This window comes from Engystomops pustulosus, chromosome 3, assembly GCF_040894005.1.
Source record: "Engystomops pustulosus chromosome 3, aEngPut4.maternal, whole genome shotgun sequence".
Taxonomy (NCBI): domain Eukaryota; kingdom Metazoa; phylum Chordata; class Amphibia; order Anura; family Leptodactylidae; genus Engystomops; species Engystomops pustulosus.
Genome location: NC_092413.1, coordinates 188071063 through 188089541, shown reverse-complemented (window position 1 = coordinate 188089541; position 18479 = coordinate 188071063). Strand labels below are relative to the sequence as shown.

The 18479-nt window shown below is 44.6% G+C and overlaps 1 protein-coding gene across 1 annotated transcript in view; it reads right to left on the bottom strand.

Annotated features, from left to right (window-relative positions):
* The window catches only part of RASA2 (RAS p21 protein activator 2), a 76778-nt gene extending 68344 nt beyond the window's left edge, over positions 1-8434 (bottom strand). Inside the window, exon 1 of the mRNA XM_072143386.1 lies at positions 8225-8434. Within this exon, the coding sequence (XP_071999487.1) occupies positions 8225-8318 (94 nt within the window). The 5' untranslated portion in view covers positions 8319-8434. The remainder of the gene's footprint in view (positions 1-8224) is intronic.
* Between the last annotated feature and the right edge of the window lie 10045 nt (positions 8435-18479).

The following is an 18479-nucleotide window of genomic DNA, read 5'->3' as shown; positions in this document are numbered from 1 at the left end:
CCATTTGTAAGCATCACACTATAGATCAGATGGAGCATTACACAATAAATACACTGTCCTATCTGCAGGTAGCATGTTATAGATCATAAGCATATTGTACATAGTGTCCTATCTGCAGGTAGCACAATATAGAGCAGAAGGAGCTGAGAAGATTGTACAATTTGTCCCATTTGAGTAATATCAAATATCAGTGGCCAAATTTAATAATATCAAAGCACGCCATCTGTTAACAACACACCACCAGCTTGAAGCTGTGCATAAGCAAGGCATGGTAGCGAGTCACATTTAGCTATAGTAGCAACTGGAGAAACCCACACAGCATTTAGCACACCCCTAGTCTGGAAATGAAACCAAGACCAACAAGTACAAGGAAGCCCCATTACTCAATTTATTGCCAAAATGGTAATTCTAAGCCTGTGCAAGACCCTGAACATACAATGAAGACAAAAACAGGAGATCAGAAAGCTGAAACCCCAACAGGTGAATGATTGCAGAGCTTAACATCCTTCATTAAAGTTTTCCCTTAAAGGGAACCCGTCACCAGGGACCTAATTTTCACCAAGTTGCAAAAGCCCATCATGCCTGGGCTTGTGTTTGGATGCATTAAAAAAAAAAAAAAAAAAAAAAACACACGACATGTCAGTGCTACAGACTCCTCAGCTCTCAGCCCTCACCTTTGTGCTCCTGTGCAGCTCTTCTCTATCCCCAACTGATGTCAGCTCACCACGCTGTGAGCTCTGTTCATGTGAAGAAGCACAAAGGTGGGGGCTGAGAGCAGAGGAGTGAGCAGCGCAGACAAGTCACGTGTTTGTTTGAGATGCATTCAAACCAAAGCTCAACCCCTGGGACTACACAGAGGATTCTGTCAGGATGCAAGGCAAGTTAAAACACACAATTATATTGTGATGCAAAAGCTTAGAGAAGGGCAGAAAGGCGTGCTGGGCTTCTGCAACCGGTCTTTAGTGAAAATGAGGTCCCTGGTGACAGGTTCCCTTGAATGATTTTACAACCAAATATATAAATCACAGAATGTAAGATAAAGATAGAGGTGCAAGACGGTACAAATTATGGCCAAACCCTTAATGACTATTTTAAAGTATTGTTATAAAGACAACTCTTCTTCAGATTAAATCACCAAGTCTTTCTTCCTCTATCTGTAAACAGATAAATTTTACAGGAGAAAGTTGCTATGACGTCCCATATTCGAGAAGATTTAGCTTTAACCAGAAATAGATCTTTGAAAGCTGTATTATACTACCTGGAAAGAGTCACAGCGGCTGAGAGGAGTCACAGTCTGATGTCCCCTAGATCAGGTACTTTGTCAACTACTGTAGATGTTCATGACAAACTACTTGTCCTATAGGACATTAGTCAGGCCAGTAAGAGTCCACCAATTCCTACTTATGCCCAGCCCCGCGACTCCTTAGGACAATATTATGATCCTTTCACTGTTGTGGATAACAAGTTAGTTAGAAATTGTGGACCTAAATCATCATGACAGGTTAACAATATTTATTCCCCATCTACAGGATAAGGGAAAATTATTGTATGATCCCAGGGGTTCGGCATCCAAGACCTCTGCAATACACCAATCCCCCTGTGCTCCTCCACTTATGGCTTTCAGAGGTCCCGAAGAAGTCAATGAAGAGCAGAACACAACTCCATTGGGTGCTCCATGGACTATGGATTCATCAGATTGGCTTAAAGGATCGACCATGTTGGTGGTCTCGATTGCTGAAGCCCCCAGTGCATATATAGTCATTACCTTGTCCTTTAGAGCCCCTAAAGCAGTGATGGTGGACCTTATAAAGGCAAAGTGCCCAAACAATGACAAAAACCCACTTATTTAGTGCCAACACATCAATTTAAGTAATTTATTGCCCCCTGCTCTGTCACCGCTTTAAATCGCATTGGCACCCAGAGGACAACAATACAATAGAAAGGAGAAATTCTGCATAATACTTGTAGCTTCCCTCTAGGGACCCCTGAACTGGTAGAATTACAGTGTCCAGATTGTAGAAGGAGGTCTTGAGTCCTGTCTGTTGAACTCTGTGCTAGGGTGACAGCCTGGGTGCCAAAAGAGAGGTCTCCGAGTGCCACATCTGGCACCCGTGCCATAGGTTAGCTCCCACTGCCCTAAAGGGTGTCTACCAGCTCCAAATCAGTGTACACTGTAGTGAAAGCAGCAATGTGTAGGACACTTTATATGTTTTCCAGATATACGTTTCCCGTTTCCAAGTAATCTGTACTTTTCTTATAAGAGATTTCTTTTTACCTGTAGGCAAATTAGCTTCTGGGTGCTCCATGATTATGGCTGTATGTACTAGTGCAGACTGGTGTCTTTTTTATGCCTTCTTTCTATGGGGAATGTCAGTCTTTGGGTACAGGGGCAGTGCTGAGATCTCTTGGTGAGTTGTAGTGTAATGAATGCAATAAGCCATGGAAAGTCCTCTAGCAGAGGTTTACCACCTGAGATCCAAAGAATCCAGAAGATAAGTTCCAACTAAGGGATAACAATATAATTATTGGGTTCTGACCACTAGGATCACCATTGATCACAAGAATTGGGGTCCTGTTCTCACTAATGGATGGAGAGTTATTTTCGAGTATGTCTACTGCTGCTCCATTTATTGCTATGGGAGTGTCAGAAATTTCAGGGCTCAATTCTCTAAAGCACTAACACGATTTATTTAATTGGCGACTTCCAGCACACCCATAGACAATGAATGGTGCAGCAGGACGCAAACTCAACCCCACACTCCATCCGTTAGTGGGAGTCCAACTAACAAGTGATTTGGTTAGTTAGCTTCTTCGTCTGAGATTACTAATAAAGACCATATGGGGTTCACATAGATTTTTATGATCCACATTATATAGAGCTGTAACATGTCGTCCACAGCAAAGTATTACTAAGAGTGTATATTACAACCCATGAAAGCAGAAAAATCATAGCCATAGGCTCCAATGCATATTGTGTTTTAGAAAAACCATATGGTGCTATGCAAGAGATTCACTAGGTCTTTCATAAGGATGGCACTGGATTTAATGATTAATTCTGCTTTTTCAAAAAAAAAATTATAAAAATTCAATGCCAAGTTCAACTTGAATTTTTATTTTTATTTTTTCTTGAAAAAGCAGAATTAATCATTAAATCCAGTGCCACGATGATGTCACATAATAACACACCGAGCCTGGGGGGCAAGAACTATTATAGATTTTACTTCAGTGCTAATATGCTCAGTATGAAATCAATAATGCGCATTCTTATTTACTTGCTCTTCGCTTCTCCTTTGTTTTACTATAGTTTGTAAGGGAGAGAAGTGAATAATGGAGCCAAATTGTATGGATAGACTGGTATGGATGGCGCATGCGCTTGGAGTTGTTGCTTACATGACCGCCTCATAAGAATCAAGCAACAGCTCAATGTGTGGCTAGCAGGTACATGGGATTTGAGTGGGCAAGGACTGTGATCAAATACAAGTGGCTCGCCGACTAGCTAGCGCATGCACATTGAGCTGGTGCTTGTATGATCGGCTCTTAAGAAGTTAGCACCAGCTCAAAGTGTGCATGCTAGCTAGCGGGTGCTAGGGATTCGGGCAGGCAAAGACTGATGTGAGAAAGTACGAGTGGCTCACTGACTAACCAGCACATGCACATTCGAGCAGTCAAGGACTTACGTGACTAAGCATGCGCAGAACACTGACTAGCCAGCACATGCGCATTGAGCTTGCACTAGTTTCAAGCAAGTAGCTCAATGTGCATCCATCGGTAAGTCAGTGACCCAAGGGTAAACAAGATTGATATAACTATAACAAAAGAGGGAGGGGGGGGGGGGGAGCATCAAGGACGGGTAAGGCAACTGAGAAGGCTGACAGAGTGGTGCTGCAGCTTTTTCATAACTTTTTCGTCAAGATGTATGCCGGTATGTTTGGCATCACAGACTGCAGTTTAATAGCAATGGGAATTATGGTAGGCTCCCTTTTTAGTGACAGCTACAGTAGTATTTTTCCCGGCAGCATGTTAGAAGAGTCCTGTGCATGCAAGTCAATGGGGACAGAAGGGCTTCTATTTACAATCAGTATTAGGTTTCCATTATACTCTTCCATAATGGAGGAGCCTCGTAGCAGTGATGTGACCGGAGCCTTACATGTCACAAAGGTCAAGGTTTCCAAATTGTAATTTTTTGACATTTTTAACCTCTCTCCAATTTAGAAAGGACCTCAAACGTAAAAAATCTAATGTATTAATTGTAATTTTTTTTTCTTTTAAAGGAAACCTACCATGAGGAATCTTCCATGAGAAGTAGATCTATTGGTAGATTCTTCCTGCTGCCTCTGCCCTTATCTGTAAATTAATAATCCTGGAACCTAACTTGATAAAAACTTTATTTTAGTAATATGTAAATTAGCTCGAGGCTACAGGGGCGTGTACTAACCTGGTCAGGCACTGGGAGCATACTACACACCCCAGTAGCCTCTGCAGGTAATTTACATATTATTAAAATAAAGTTTTTAACAAGTTAGGATTCTGGGATTATTAAATTACAGATTAGGGCAGGCAGGAGGAATCTACCATCAGATCTACTTCTGATGGTAGACACCTCATGGTAGGTTTCCTTTAAATCCAGTTTAATGCTGTGTTTATTTTAGGACTGGATTTTGATTAGACTGTCCCAAACATAAAAGAGAGTTCATACAAATGGGGCTTATCCGTTTGTAGCCACACACTGTCTGATTCCACCATTGAAGGGAGGACATGAAACTTTAATAGGATCGGGAGTAATTCCTTATTAAAATTAATGGGAAAATTCTCTTTTTTTGGCATCAGAAAAAACAACATACCATAAAAAAGCTCATACAAACTGTTGCAACAACACTCCAATAAGAGAGTAGTGTACAAAGTGTATCAACATCCCAGGACAGAAGATACAATAAGATACAACAAACTACAATATTTATTAAATATTATTCAACTATTAGTAAATACGATGTGATAAATCAGACTCCAGCTACAACAACCAGAAGGCGCTTTATGAGAAATTCCAAGTATACAAGACTTCGTTCACACCTGAGCCTGTGACCCAAAAATTAAGAAAGTGATTTCTAAAAATGGATGTACATATTTGATACCACAACAGTAACATAAAGCAGATTTAGCTATAACCTACGTACAACCCAATCCCAGTGACAGCACATAGCAATGAATAGAAATAGAGTACAGTAACGTAATCCGCCGGTGTCTAGACAATTTATGTGCCTATTTTACACCTAGAAGTAACCTGTAAATAATTTTACAGACACTGCAGCTATAAACAGATCATTACTTTGACTCTCTGCCTCAATCTCCTGACTTCAGGTTGGAGAATTGTCTGGCTCAGGCGCGCTTAGGGTGTATTTAGGCTCAGATTGTAAGTACATACATACAAGCATATACAGATAAACATGGATTATCTATAATGGTGTATGTTGCACAGTATAGATATACATAGCACAGTAGCCCACAAGGATAAACTCTTTACATACATACATAATTGAACAGAGGCTAATGTATAAGATAAATACATAACTAAGTAGACAGTGTCTGAATAGTAAAAGTATATAGTGTATACACAAAGAAAAGCCTATCCTGGTGGACCTATAGTTACATACACTGAATAGACATATTTAACTACCGTAGTACAGAGTGATATAGTACCGCATATACACAAGCAAGCAGATAGTGGTAGATGTATAATGGTAAATACAATAGTAAGGAGATTGACTGATAAATAGGAGTTTATACTGTATACAGGCACTAGTACTGTAGTGTATTATATTGTTTATGCAGATGATACAGTGGGTAACATATTGTATATGTATTACTTAAGTACAGCATAGGTCTATACAATATAGCGGTCTGATCTGTACAATACACAATTATAGTGACTACTATAAAGGGGCCCATACAATACATGAGTATAGTGACTACAATAAATGGTATATACAGTATATTCAATTAGACTGTATATTATTACTATATTATTACTATATATAGACAATATGTATAGTTAATTTTAGCAGTATACAATATAATGGTACATACTGTAAATAGATAAGTACAGGTGTATACAAAACATGGGTAAATACTACATATATATAAGTGTATACTGTAAATAAATAAGTATAAGGATCAATACTGTAAATAATATACAAGTATAGGTGTATACAATACCTGGCTAGTAAGTATAGGTGTTTACAATACTGGGTCCCATACTGTATACCGATAAGCATAGGATGTATACTGTATAGAATATATAAGTAGAGGTGTATATAATATAGTGGTACATATTGAGTACAGATACACATTGGGGTCCATACTGTAAATCATGTAAAAGTCTCGGTGTATACAATACAGGGCTCCATAATGTATATAACGTATAGGTCTAGGTGTATGCAATACAGGGCTCCATAGTGTATATAACGTATAGGTCTAGGTGTATACAATACAGGGGTCCATAGTGTATATAACATATAGGTCTAGGTGTATACACTACAGGGGTCCGTACTGTATATAACGTATAGGTCTAGTACTGTATATAACGTATAGGTCTAGGTGTATACAATACAGGGGTCCATAGTGTATATAACATATTGGTCTATGTGTATACACTACAGGGATCCGTACTGTATATAACATATAGGTCTAGGTGTATACACTACAGGGGTCCATGCAGTATAACGTATAGGTCTAGGTGTATACACTACATGGGTCCATGCTGTATATTATGTATAGGTCTAGGAGTATACAATGCAGGGCTCCATGCTGTATATAACATATAGGTCTATGTGTATACACTACAGGGATTCGCACTATATATAACGTATAGGTCTAGGTGTATACAATACAAGGGGTCCATGCTGTATATAACATATAGGTCTAGGTGTATACACTACAGGGGTCCATGCTGTATATAACATATAGGTCTAGGAGTATACACTACAGGGGTCCATGCTGGATATAACATATTGGTCTATGTGTATACACTACAGGGATCCGTACTGTATATAACATATAAGTCTAGGTGTATACACTACAGGGGTCCATGCAGTATAACGTATAGGTCTAGGTGTATACACTACAGGGGTCCATGCTGTATATTATGTATAGGTCTAGGAGTATACAATACAGGGCTCCATGCTGTATATAACATATAGGTCTAGGTGTATACAATACAGGGGTTCATAGTGTATATAACATATAGGTCTATGTGTATACACTACAGGGGTCCGTACTGTATATAACATATAGGTCTAGTACTGTATATAACGTATAGGTCTAGGTGTATACAATACAAGGGGTCCATGCTGTATATAACATATAGGTCTAGGTGTATACACTAGAGGGGTCCATGATGGATATAACATATTGGTCTATGTGTATACACTACAGGGATCCGTACTGTATATAACATATAGGTCTAGGTGTATATACTACAGGGGTCCATGCAGTATAACGTATAGGTCTAGGTGTATACACTACAGGGGTCCATGCTGTATATTATGTATAGGTCTAGGAGTATACAATACAGGGCTCCATGCTGTATATAACATATAGGTCTATGTGTATACACTACAGGGATTCGCACTATATATAACGTATAGGTCTAGGAGTATACAATACAGGGGTTCATAGTGTATATAACATATAGGTCTATGTGTATACAATACAGGGGTTCATGCTGTAAATAACGTATAGGTCTATGTGTATACACTACAAGGGTCCGTGCTGTATATAACATATAGGTCTATGTGTATACAATACAGGGGTTCATGCTGTAAATAACGTATAGGTCTATGTGTATACACTACAGGGGGTCCATGCAGTATATAACATATAGGTCTAGGTGTATACACTACAGGGGTCCATGCTGTGTATTATGTATAGGTCTAGGTGTACACAATACAGGGGTCCATAGTGTATATAACATGTAGGTCCAGGTGTATACAATACATGGGTCAGTACTGTATATAACGTATATGTCCCGTTGTATGTATTATTTGGCTGTGTGGAGCCGCATGTAAGTACATGTAGTGGGCACCTCTCCCTGCCATGGACCCGTGTAGCAGTGGGAAAGTTGCAGTAGTGATCCCCCATGCACATAGCAGCGCTGCCTCCACAGTGTCCCGGGAGGTGACAGGCAGTGCTCAATGGATGTACAGAGATGGCACAGCGCATGTATACTCACAGATCTTCACTCTCAGGCTCTGCAGGACTCGCACCGGGGCCGCAGCCGGATCCCCGGCCTCTCCTCTCCCTCCTGCCCGCTGCTCCCCTGCCATCTCAGGCGGCAGCGGCAGAGTCTCTGCTGCCCGTGCTCTTCCGCCGGCCGAACTATTTTAGCAGCGTATGACAAGAGAGGCGGCCCGCCGCGGAGTAATACCTGGGGCTTCCGTACGCCACACAGTGGATCGGCTACGTCCGTGCAGGGGGCGGGGCTGTGGTAGAGCGGTAGTCACAGCACACAGTGCACATGGCGCCGCCGACCCCTGTAGTCACAGCACACAGTGCACATGGTGCCCCCGACCCTGTAGTCACAGCACACAGTGCACATGGCGCCGACGACCCTTGTAGTCACAGCACACAGTGCACATGGCGCCGACGACCCCTGTAGTCACAGCACACAGTGCACATGGTGCCCCCAACCCTGTAGTCAGAGCACACAGTGCACATAGCGCCGCCGGCCCTGTAGTCAGAGCACACAGTGCACATGGCGCCGCAGACCCCTGTAGTCACAGCACACCGTGCACATGGCGCTGCTGACCCCTGGAGTCAGAGCACACAGTGCACATGGAGCCGCTGACCCCTGGAGTCAGAGCACATGGTGCCGCCGACCCCTGTAGTCAGAACACACAGTGCACATGGCGCCGCCGACCCTGTAGTCAGAGCACACAGTGCACATGGCGCCGCCGACCCCTGTAGTCAGAGCACACAGTGCACATGGCACCGCTAACCCCTGTAGTCAGAGAACACAGTGAACATGGTGCTGCTGACCCCTTCAGTCAGAGCACACAGTACACATGGCGCCGCTGACCCCTTCAGTCAGAGCACACAGTACACATGGCGCCGCTGACTCCTGTAGTCAGAGCACACGGTACACATGGCGCCGTTGACCCCTGTAGTTAGAGCACACAGTGCACATGGCGCTGCTGACCTCTGTAGTCAGAGCACACAGTGCACATGGCGCCGCTGACCCCTATAGTTAGAGTACACAGTGCACATGGCGCTGACCCCTGTAGTCAGAGCACACAGTGCACATGGCGTTGCTGATCCCTGTAGTCACAGCACACAGTGCACATGGAGCCGCTGACCCCTGTAGTCAGAGCACACAGTGCACATGGCGCCGCTGACCCCTGTAGTCAGAGCACATGGCGCCGCTGACCCCTATAGTTAGAGTACACAGTGCACATGGCGCTGACCCCTGAAGTCAGAGCACACAGTGCACATGGCGCTGACCCCTGTAGTCAGAGCACACAGTGCACATGGCGCCGCCGACCCCTGTAGTCAGAGCACACAGTGCACATGGAGCCGACGACCCCTGTAGTCAGAGCACACAGTGCACATGGCGCCGCTGACCCCTGTAGTCAGAGAACACAGTGAACATGGTGCCGCTGACCCCTTCAGTCAGAGCACACAGTACACATGGCGCCGCTGACTCCTGTAGTCAGAGCACACGGTACACATGGCGCCGTTGACCCCTGTAGTTAGAGCACACAGTGCACATGGCGCTGCTGACCTCTGTAGTCAGAGCACACAGTGCACATGGCGCCGCTGACCACTGTAGTCAGAGCACACAGTGCACATGGCGCCGCTGACCCCTGTAGTCAGAGCACACAGTACACATGGCACTGACACCCATAGTCAGCACATGATATGTGTCCCTGCAGCGGGCTGTTAATGCTTGGCTCCCTTTAACATAGTTTCGTTTTTTTATTTTTATGAAAAATAACTAGAAATTCATAATTTTTCCTATTGAATTTTTATTTCTAGATAGATACACAGCTTTCTTTTAAAATTTTAGGAATACTTCCCAACTTTCGTGGCAGAGAATGATGTACAAAAGCCACGCCTATTGGTAAAGAAAAAAGATCACGGAGGCAATTGCACCTCCACGTCCAGCTCTCACCCGAATCGGATCCGTGGTCAGCCTATTAGTGGTGCACTAGGACAGGTCCGGAGCTCAACCCACGGTAGGTAAACAGCGAGGAAATAATCCATCAGTCCAGCACGGCACTGCGTAGGCTTAAAAGATTCATACGTTTATTCTTCATAAGAACACAGCTTTAAGCGTCACAGTCCGACGCGTTTCGACACATTGTGTCTTTCTCAAGGTCTAAAGGGGATACATGTAAACGCTGTTTTAAATGTACCTGAATGTATAGCTCCACCTCCACCCTTCACATAATTAATCACCTGGTGGGTGGTGGAGGTGTGCTAGTATAAGTAAACTTGAAGCGTAAACCACATGTAACTCTTTGTAAGCATAACACTAAAGTTAATTAAAAACCTGTAGGCAGAATGGGGTACATCGGAATCAACATCATATGGAATAGATCGTAGTAAGGTATAGCAAAAATCACAATACGGAAGAAACTTGTACAGAGTGAAAGCCGCAAATCGGCTTAAGGGGACTAGCATCCATTTGTAGAAAAATTAACCGTAATTATCTAAAAAATAGCCAAGTACACCCTGGAGACAGGTCACCAAGCATTTTTAACCAGTTAAAGAATAGTAAGTCCCTAGGGTTAACAGGAGATACATGTTAATAGTAAAGACCTATTGCTGTGTGGAACACTAAATATAACTTATATCAGGGTATGTTGTGCTTGATGTGGGAAGAACCCTACACATCTGGACATGGAATGTAGAGAGAGGGATGGCAAAGACTAGATTGTAATGGGTTGTGCATTCAATAACATAAGATAATGGGGCAGATTTACTTCTCGTGGATTCTCGGCCGGGATTCACTAAGGTAGTTCCTCCGACGTCCAGGATGAAGAGCATCGGAACGCACTCAAGTTCACCGGCCTATTCCTAGTGAAGGTAAGTGCAAGCTCTGCGACACTTTTCTTTTTTTAAATGCGGCGGTTTTTCCGAATCCATCGGGTTTTCGTTCGGCCACGCCCCCCGGTTTCCGTCGCGTGCTTGCCAGCGCCGATGCGCCATAATCCGATCGCGTGTGCCAAAATCCTGGGGCAATTCAGGGGAAATCGGCGCAAATCGGAAATATTTGGGTAACACGTCGGGAAAACGCGAATCGGGCCCTTAGTAAATGACCCCCAATGTCTTGTCGTGCATTCAGACCCTTAGGTGCCCTTGTGTCCAGGGTGAAAATCCAAAACGATTCTCTGTTAAAGAGTTTCCTTTGATGGTTGCCACCCCTAGTTGGTCGGTTGACCCTCTCTATTGCCTGCCAACGGAAACCAGAGCAATTTTTGTTATGTACATCCCTGAAGTGGCGTGATACCGCAGAGATATTAAAGGTGTTACTAGTGATGTCAGACAAATGTCTTCTCAACCTAGCTTTCAAAGGTCCCGTGGTGCAGCCCACTTACTGTACTCTACAGTGAAGGAGACTACATACACCACGTACGTGGTATTACAATTGATATAGGATTTAACTTGGTGTGTGTTACCTGTTATAAATGATTTCACCAAGTCACCCTGAAGCACATAGGAACACATTTTACATATCCGATGTGCACATTTGTGAACTCCTGGAAAAGCCAATCTCTGCTTTTGCTGTATGTAGCAGTGAAGTCAACAGGCAGGTGACATCATCACATGGCACCTACCGCCTCTGCTACCCACAGCAGAGGCACAGGGATAATACAGGGAGTTGTCGGCTCTATGCATTATTGCTGTAATCAGCTCTGTTGCTATCTGAAGGACATATCTCCAACCAGGCAAGACGGGATTCGGGATGGTTGGGAGGTATAGTTTAGGACTTTTTCCCATAAGGAATTTTCGGCACAGATTTTATGAGAAATGCCTCCAGGGCATGGAGCATTTTTCTCAGATCTAAGTCACTCGAGGGCTCGAGGGAACCTGTCATCAGGAAGATCATTTATACAGCATGACAAGTTCCAATAGCCTTTGGCACGTTGAGTAATTCCACTGCTTTTTAATTGTTTCTTTAACATTACCTGGCTCCCTGCCAGCAGTGTGTGGTGAGTCTCGGGGGGGCAGTTCATTTGGCACAATTTCTCCTCCACTCACTCATTGCCCTCCCTCAGCCTCTACCCTATTCCCTCTCACCACTTATGTCAACTCACTGCCACAAGCATTTCTTATTTTAGCTGCTCCTGCCCCACCCCGCGACTTACCACACACTGCTGGCAGGGAGACAGGTAATGTTGAAGAAACAAATAAAAAGCAGTAGAATTATTCAGATGCATGACAAAGGCATTTGTGAAATCAACGTGCAAGATACTGTTATCGTGTAAAAATGATGTTCCTGATGACAGGTTCCCTTTAAAGGGAGTCAGCCAGAAGTTTTGACCATACAAAGCTGCCGACAATGTTGAGCATTGGACAAACAACTACAAAAACTACCCATGTTATTAAATTAATAGTTCATTTACAAATACAGATATTCATCAAACAATATCTCCAAATACATACAAGAAAATAAATAACATTTTATATAGGATATTCAACAGACCAAGGGGAGACCAAGGGCGCTCTTCATACACTCAGTGAATACGCTGAATGTATCCATAGGCACAAACTGCTAGAGGGAGGCATCCTTGTTACCTCTGAACAGTATACAGCTCATACTGTAGGAAACACAAGATGGAAAGATGCCGTAAGCCAGGTCATTCCTTCCTTCCTGCTGAGTGATGTTTTACGGTCAGCAGAGACCACTGAAGCTGATGAGGGACAGATTGCATTCACCCCTGGCCTCTGCGCAGCCTACACCTCTGCTGAGGTCTCCAGTGAGGTCACTGCCCATATAAGGATAGATACATCTCTGGGGAAACTCCCTGAACATTGAGAGTAGCCAATCACAGATTGCTGCTGATGTTTACTCCTCCTCCTGCTTTCTATATGTGCATAGAGCTGGGTACATCCAGTACTGAGCTGTGCTTAAGGGATCCATGGGGGTGAGGGGGGCTGTATCTAATGATTCCATAGAGGGGGAGCTTTAAATAAAATAACCACAAGGGGGCTGTTATGATAAACTAGGGAATATTTCAGTAAACACAAGACTGTTTTAGTTTCTGAATATTTAAAGCCGCCACGTGAGTGTAAAAGAGCCCACTGAGGCTCTGTCGCCCAGGGGTCTACGGCAACCTGGAGCCGACAGTGATCCTAACCGTTTGTTGTAAGGATATATTGGGAAACCATTTTATGCTTACAACAGATGGCAAAAAAGCAATGAGATCTTAGCCAAAGATGTTCACACTAGAGAAACGCGGGCAGGCACAGTGCCCCCAGCAGTAGCCAATAATAACAGTGCCTCTCACAGAAGCCAAGTCACAATTTCCCCAACAATAGATAAATCACAGTGCCCCCACTACAGTTTCCAGTAGTCTCAGTTGCTCACCACAGCAGACAATATTCACAGTGCCTTCCACAGAAATCAATAGTCACAGTGTCCCACACAGTAGCCAAGTTACATTGCTCCTCCACATAGTAGCCAAGTCACAGCCCCTCCCCATAGTGATCAAAGCACAGCCCCCCTGTAGTAGCCAAATCACTGTGCTCCTCCACATAGTAGCCAAGTCACAGACCCCCATACTAACCAACATAGTAGCCAATTCACAGGACCCCACCTTACAGTATTCAGGTCTCAGTGCCCCCACTTAGTAGCCAAAAGTCAGACAGACTGTGGCCCCATAGTAGCCTAGTCACAGCCCCTCCCTCATAGTAACCAGGTCACAGTGCTCCCTATCATAGTAGCCAAGTCAAGGGGCCCCCTCTACAAGTCACAGTGACCCCATTGTTTATTACAACAACCCCCTCCCCGAAAGTTCTCCCCATTCAAATGAAATAAAGAAACACTCACCTTGTTCTTCCTCTACTTCCTCTGCTGCCCCTGGAATATGCAAGAGCAACGCTGCAGTTGACTAGACGAGGCGTCCAGCAATGCTGGGTCAGTTTCAGCCTTAGGCCTCAGCAGCATCCGATGCATGTGAACGCATCATTAGATGGCTCCTGCACTGCATCTCCTCCATCTCACAGGCCGGCAGCATACAGCTTGCGAGATCAGCGGAGCAAGGATCAGAAAGTTTCCATGCTCCACTGTCACAGCTAAGAGGTGCGGTCTGGTCCAGGACCTGGGTTCTTCCTGGTTGGATCCCAACTCTGTAAAAGTGATCGGGGAGGCAGAAGGGGCGGTATACTCGAACTCCAGGGCCCTATCCCCCTCCCCTGATGGTGGCCCTGCTGTTAGGACCTAACAGGTAATGGGCAATAACAGTTGAAGAGGCGAGTGGCTGAGGCCTAGCTGGGTGGTGATGGAGGTTCTCTCCAGGAGGACGAAAACTTTCCCACACCAATAGGGGCTGACAGGGGGTAAGCAAGAAGGAAAACTCTCAGTTGATAATTATCCTAGGCTTGTGTTAAAAAGGTGGAGCATTATGATATATATATGTAGCACAGGGTCACACATGAGAGAGTTGGATCATTTTTTGTCCAAACCAAAACTCAAACAGCGGTATAACAGTAATGGAACTGCCACTAGTAGCAGACTACAGGCTGCTACGAGGATGGAGCTGGCCTAAGTTATTATGCTATTCTATTGTTCCTGCCTTGAAGAGTTCCTCGGGCTGTAGCTAATTCAGCTCTGCTACTCAATTTTCACTCCACTACACATTAACCACAACTTCTATACTCATTCCAAAACCCAGACTTAGGAATGGAACCCTTTTATAAATTTAAGGATCTCATTACTATAAAGCCTGCTTATTACCAGGTGACCACAAACAGTAAGTAAAAAACATATGCAACACCCCTGTCCATACGCATGGCAGAGAAGTAGTTACGAATAAGCCCCTTGTACAATTCAGTACACCAAGAGGTAATATGCAGCGGTAGATACTGCCTGGATAGGCAAGTGTTAACCTGTTTACTGATGTCATCCAATGATGTTTCACCTTTGTAACTGGAGTGTAATTGGAGAGTGAGACCACATGACCAGGAGCAGAGGAGAAGTGACGGTTGGAGAGTGCCAACAGTCAAGTCAGTCAGTTAGAGGAGTGAGTGCTGACAGGGAGTTAGTGCTGCGCTCTCACCTCATGAGCATCTCTTTAGGCCTAGCTCCTGACTGAGAAGCAGCTCTTAGCAACAAGCTCTTTAGGCCCAGCTCTGAGAGAGAAGGCCAGAGCCTCTACAGAGCACACAGTGAGAGTTACTGTGTCAGTCCACCATCAGGGCTGACACTCAACCAATCCAGGACAAAGCTGCAGCTTCCAGCGTTGGACACAGCTACATCCCAGCCTGCCCCTGCATCCAGGCTGGTGACCCAACTCCTGAGGTTCACTCTCCAAGATCACTCTCAGTAAGACCACCCTCTGTAAGGAATCGTTTGGCCGTTGCCTGCTGTTGGTTCAAATAAAGAACTGTAAGTTATTTTTGCACAACATTGCCTCCAACTGGTCCCTGCTACGGCTGTAACATCAAGGGCACCCCATCCATCTACCAGGGACACACACTACAGACTCTAAGGGCTGCCCCAGGGAGAATCAGTACATCAACCTCTCCCTCCATATAATTTTTTGCATACACCATCTGCTGGAGACCTGCCAGGCCGTAGGACAGCCCTCCGGTCCCCATACCAAGCACTGTGATACTAGCGTGCCTGGGCCACAACCGCCAGCCACTCCGGTATTCTGGGCCCCGGCTGCCTCCAGGCCCCAAGAAAAGGCTAGGCCCCGGTGGGGGATTTTGCACATACATATTAAAATATGTTAATGAACATACCGTATATAAAATATAAATGCAGGTCAGTGGGTGGCTTTGTTGTTTCACCTTTCTTAACTAGGCAAGGATTTTAGATACAAGGTTGTTGTGAGGCAACTGACATGAAGGAGATGGCCAGTCTCCCTCAAGCAACATCACAGGGGGTTACCAAGACTAGCTTTATCAGTGTCACTTCAAAACTAAAAACAAAACGTCTTCCTTTCCTCTTCCGTTCCCCATAGACTTCCTGTACTTTTCCGTTAAAAGTGGAAAAAAAGAAGTGCCTGCTGCACAGTTTTCTCTAATATTAATAACAGTACAATGGAATATCCAGTTTGGGGAATAAGAGAGAACCGTGATGCCAAAGTTTAAAACTATGGCAGAGCAGGAAGTAATAACATTCCAGAATTAAGACAGGTTTATCGTGAATTATCAGACACTCTGGGGCTCATTTACTAAGGGTCAAAAATCGTGCATTTTCGCCGTGCTTCCCGAATATTTCAGATTTGCACCGAATTGCATTGGGATTTTGGCGTATCGTGGCCGGCTTTCATGAGACAGAAATCGGAGGGCGTGGCCATCGGAAAACCCGACAGATTCGGAAAAAACCCAGAATTAAAAAAAAAAAATTGTATCGCAAGAATAGCATTCACATACATCAGGACGAAGAAGGTGAACTCCAGCGGACCTTGGCGCAACAGCGACACCTAATGGGTATCGGGTGCATGACCTTAGTGAAACCCGGCAAGCTCCGAATCAGCGCCAGACAACGCGCCGTGGGATCGCGAATGGACCGGGTAAGTAAATGAGCCCCATTATCTTTTGGAAACTTTCTGTTTTTGCTTATTTTGCTGTAAGACAGGGACTCTTAAGTGTCAGGATGACTATGATGATGGCTGGGATATATATTGCACACATTGGTACAGATACCCCCAAGTTCAATTATATACAGTACCCATTATACAGTCCCCCCCAGTTTATTTAAAATCTAGCTCCTATAAACAGACCTTCCTTCCCAAATAATTATATATAGCTGGCCCCTCCCGGTTTAATTATATACAACCCCCTTTACTATTCAGCCCACAAATATAGATTCTGAGCCCCTCAGTTTAATTATAAACAATCTCCCATATACACCTCCCCTCCTCCCCCAAGTTTATTACAATCCAGATCACATATATAGAGCCCCCTGTATATTATACACAACAGCCCGACCAGCCCCCTTTCCCCCAGTTTAAACACTGTTTAAACTGTATATATATTCTTCTCCCCATTTTAGTTTTATACAACAGTAATACTCACCTTCAGACTCTCTCTCATGCCGCTGCTGCTCTCTTCTACCTGCTCTACCACCTGATCACAGAGTTACATTTTAAAACAATTCAAATGTAGTGTGTGAACGCGGCTCTAGGCTGCCTCTCCTCAGCCTGAAATGGCTTCTCCCAGGCACCAATAGTTAAAAGAGATAAGGTTGTCCACACTGTTAATGTGTAAGTGTCTATATGTTTTGTAACTAGAACAGAATTACAGGTCATTTACAGTAATGCAAGATCTAGATAATGCACTGCCTGAAAGTCATCTTGTGGCAGTATACATTGTGGCAGGAGCCTAATGGAATAATCATATAAAAAGACATAAGTGACCAAAACATTACATTTCTAAATGACAAAAACTATTGAATTTCCCTTCAATGCCCATGTGATGTTCTGGAATTGTTGTCATAAGTGAAGGGGATTTCTTTAAATGTGGGTTCAGTTCAGTTATGTTTTGATGTGCATGGCTATTGTTTTTAGGCTCAGATAGTTCCTTTTATTTCTGATGACTGAATCCCTTTGATTTAACCACAGAACTTCTCATGTGCAGGGTCACTCCAGCTTTGTAGCACGATGGCTATTAGATTACAGATCAAAATTACATGTGATTGAGGGGGGTGTGGCCAAGAGCTGACATGGCTGCACCCACTTAACGGAGTTCAGTGCAGACCTGTCACACACAGGGGTGTGGGAGAGTCTCTTGGGGCTTAATTCTGTGGACTCCCTGGACCACCGTGGGGGACGGTGGCTTCCTGGTCTTCGCCAGAGCCCGCCGCAAAGTGGGATGGTCTTGCTGCAGGAAGCCACCAGGTCGTTCCACAGGTGCGACTAGGCCCGCGGTGGCAACCAAGGTAGGAAAGCAGGGTAGGCAGGACCTCGGGAAGGCAGGACCTCTGGAAGGCAGGACCACGGGAAGGCAGGACCTCGAGATGGCAGGACCTTGGGATGGCAAGACCTCGGGATGGCAGGACCTCGGGAAGGCAGGACCTCTTGAAGGCAGGACCTCAGGATGGCAGGACCTCAGGGTGGCCACCGGGATACAGGACCGCCACAGGAGTACACGACCACCAGAGGAACAGAGGACCGCCACAGGAACACGGGACCCATACAGGAACGTCACAGGAAAGCCACAGGAACACAGGACCGCCACAGGAACATGGGAAACAGCCTGGCCGAAGACCACGCCTGGAACCCCGGAGAAGCAAGTACAGGCTTGGGGCAGCG